This window comes from Fukomys damarensis, unplaced genomic scaffold (genome assembly GCF_012274545.1).
Source record: "Fukomys damarensis isolate Sample0158 unplaced genomic scaffold, DMR_v1.0_HiC HiC_scaffold_16, whole genome shotgun sequence".
NCBI lineage: Eukaryota > Metazoa > Chordata > Mammalia > Rodentia > Bathyergidae > Fukomys > Fukomys damarensis.
This window is the reverse complement of record NW_022900928.1, coordinates 118,837,436-118,840,396: the sequence shown is the minus strand read 5'-3', so window position 1 is coordinate 118,840,396 and position 2,961 is coordinate 118,837,436. Positions and strand designations below refer to the sequence as shown.

The 2,961-nt window shown below is 59.2% G+C and overlaps 1 protein-coding gene across 1 annotated transcript; it reads left to right on the top strand.

Annotated features, from left to right (window-relative positions):
• Positions 1-150: 150 nt before the first annotated feature.
• On the top strand, positions 151-2,961 carry Fev (FEV transcription factor, ETS family member; the record flags this gene model as incomplete). The annotated part of the gene is made up of 3 exons (XM_019205666.1): positions 151-202; positions 908-982; positions 2,705-2,961. Coding segments are annotated over exons 1-3 (384 nt in total), but the record flags the coding sequence as incomplete, so codon positions are not given.

The window sequence follows — 2,961 nt, the reverse complement described above, 5'->3', positions numbered from 1 at the left end:
GCCCCCTCCAGCCAGGCCCTGCTGGACCCTGCGCTGTCTTCTCCCTGTCACCCGCGGTCGCCTCGGGCGGGGATCCGTGCCCCGAAGCGCTAAGCCTGACGCACCCCCCAGTCGACCCCCCCATCTCCCACCGCCCAGTCCCCGGCAGCGATGAGACAGAGCGGCGCCTCCCAGCCCCTGCTGATCAACATGTACCTGCCAGGTACCAGGGCCAGCCGGGGGCTGGAGGCACCAGGACCCTGGGCGGGGAATCTAAACTAGGACTTGGGAAGGGGTCCTTCGGCCCAAGGGAAGGGGATGCGATCCGGACAGTCAGGTTGCGGGTGGAGGGATGATTGCAGTTTGGGGCCTGCAGGAAAACCCTAAAGGTAGATACGGAGCTCTGGGGTTTCAGGGCAGGGTCTAGAGAACTCCAGGTGAGCAGGCTGGGAGCCTGGGAGGTTGATGCGGGGGCTCAGGAGCCCCAAGGAGCCTGGTCGGGGTCTTCACGCGGTGGAGGACTCTGCTCGGGCCGTGCGTGAGACAGGTCTGCCGGCGTCGCCCCTCTGCCCTTACAGCTCCTCACCTTCGCGCCCCGAGCGTTCGCCGGCCAAGCCCTTCAAGCGCCCTCCTCTGCTCAGCCACGGGCTCTGCTCGCTCAGGCTTGGCTGGCTCAAACCCTGCTTGGCTTTATAAGGCTCCAGCCGGCCCCTTCAGAAAGCGGATTTCCTTTTTCCTGGACGCGTTTCCTGGCGGGCGCTATGGAGGGGCTCTGAGCAGCACGCTTCAGGGCTGGACTCCTGGAGGAGGAGCTGGGTGGCCCGGGCCCCCAGAACACAGCAGCCCCCTAGAGACTTGGCCCAGGGCCCTCTCGGTCAAGCTCACGACTTCCGCCGGGTCTACCTGACTGTTTTCTTCTGCGCCATAGATCCCGTCGGAGACGGTCTCTTCAAGGAAGGGAAAAGCCCGAGCTGGGGGCCACTGAGCCCCGCGGTGCAGAAAGGTGAGCTGGCAGTGCGCTGGGCAGACCGGGATGAAAGCAGTGGGTGGGAGCTGAGGCCTGGACCTTGATAGGAGCCCTGCCACCGGCGCCTGACCAAGAGGGTGTGAGTAGTGTGCACCCCAGGTTCTGGAAAGAAATCTGACTGGAGAGGCCTCTGGGGAAACATCTGTTCAGCCTTTGGCGCTGGCATTTTCTGAGTCCCAGGGAGAGGACCTCACCTCCAGATCTTTTTCTGCTGTGTGTCCGGGCTTTGGGGCCAGGGCTGAGGGTCTTAGCGCCCTTTCCCTGCTGGCAGCAGACACTCAAGGCCACAACATGCAGAGCAAGGGAACCGGGAGAATTACTCCCCTGCCAGGAGGGCTGCCCAATCCGTAAAACCCTGCCGAGCTTCCTGCTTACCCGTGGGAGCCACCTGACTCCTCATCTTTGCCCACCACCTCTGCAGGTAATTGTTGTTGGTGCCCAGGTTGGTGGCTGATGCTCCAAGAGTCCCCAAATTACCCTGCTGTCAGCTGGTGCTCTAGGCAACTGCTTTCCATAGCCCCCACTCTCATCAGTACCCTAGATCTCCCAAGTCACAAGCCACACTCACACACAAAGAGCTTGGCAGAAGGAGGAGGTGATACCCAATGTAATGCAGACAGGTTTCTGAGCCTCTGATGTTGTACAGCATATGCTGGCAGGTGCACGTTTTAACCCAAACCTTCCCTTGCTTCTGACCTTAAGATGCTTGAAAGGATTAGGGTTGAAATCATGGGATAAAGAGGCTTGAGTCAGTGGTTGAATAGGAGAAGGGGTTCACCAGACTCAATGTGACTCAATAATTAGACAAATTTGAGGAAAATCCTTTATTCTAAAAGAGAGTGGGGTAATTGTATCAAGTGTTTGTTCCCTTGAGCTTCAAGACAAGGGGGCAAGAATTCCTTCACTGACTGCATATCTGGGGGAAGATATTCTTGCCACCTCTGGGAATCCCAAAATCCAGAGGGAGATTGAGCACGAACAGGAGGAGGCTAGAATCTAGCACAAATGCTTCTCGGTTTTCTCTCTATCCAGCGCTGTCCATCAGGCACCAGGGAATCTGGGCTCTTCCCTCGTAGGGAATCCCGCCTGGCCCGAAAAGAGGGGCCTCGAGTGCCCTAGCAGGGAGCTGCACCAGTGGGACAGGGAGCCTCTAGGCATTTTCTCCAGCATACAGGGCCTCCGTTCTTCATTCCTGCCTGACAAGGTGTCAGGGACTAGATGGGCTTTGTGCAGTAGCGACTGCAGCCATCCTACTGCACACCTGCCTGACTCTTCCCTTCTGGATCTCTGGACGAAGCCCAGCTGAGATGAGCAGTCCAGTACGGTTCAGTCCTGAACAGGGGCGTCCAGCAAGGAAGGAAGTAGGGTCTGATATGGTAGGGCCCTTGCTCACCTTGGAAAGCCAAGGGCCTTGGTTCTCTGCCACTGCCCACTCCCCTTGGATGAGAGGAAGCTCCTTCTCTCCCCTCAGTTCCGGAGAAACAATGCACCTGAGCTGCTAGGACCTTCAAGTTGGATCCACGCTTCCATTGTGCAGAAGTGGGGCTGGTGACTGCTTTCCTGATCCGCCCCCTCCCCAAGCAGTTGCCCAGCTGCACCACCCACCAGAGGGGCCCTTTCGGGGATCCTCCGCGTCGGGTTGGTTTTCCGCCTCTCCCTTCCCATCTGGCCTCTGGCTGACTGTCCCCTTTCCTGCAGGCAGCGGTCAGATCCAGCTGTGGCAGTTTCTGCTCGAACTGCTGGCCGACCGCGCAAACGCTGGCTGCATCGCGTGGGAAGGCGGCCACGGCGAATTCAAGCTCACGGACCCGGACGAGGTGGCGCGGCGCTGGGGCGAGCGCAAGAGCAAGCCCAACATGAACTATGACAAGCTGAGCCGCGCGCTGCGCTACTACTATGACAAGAACATCATGAGCAAGGTGCACGGCAAGCGCTACGCCTACCGCTTCGACTTC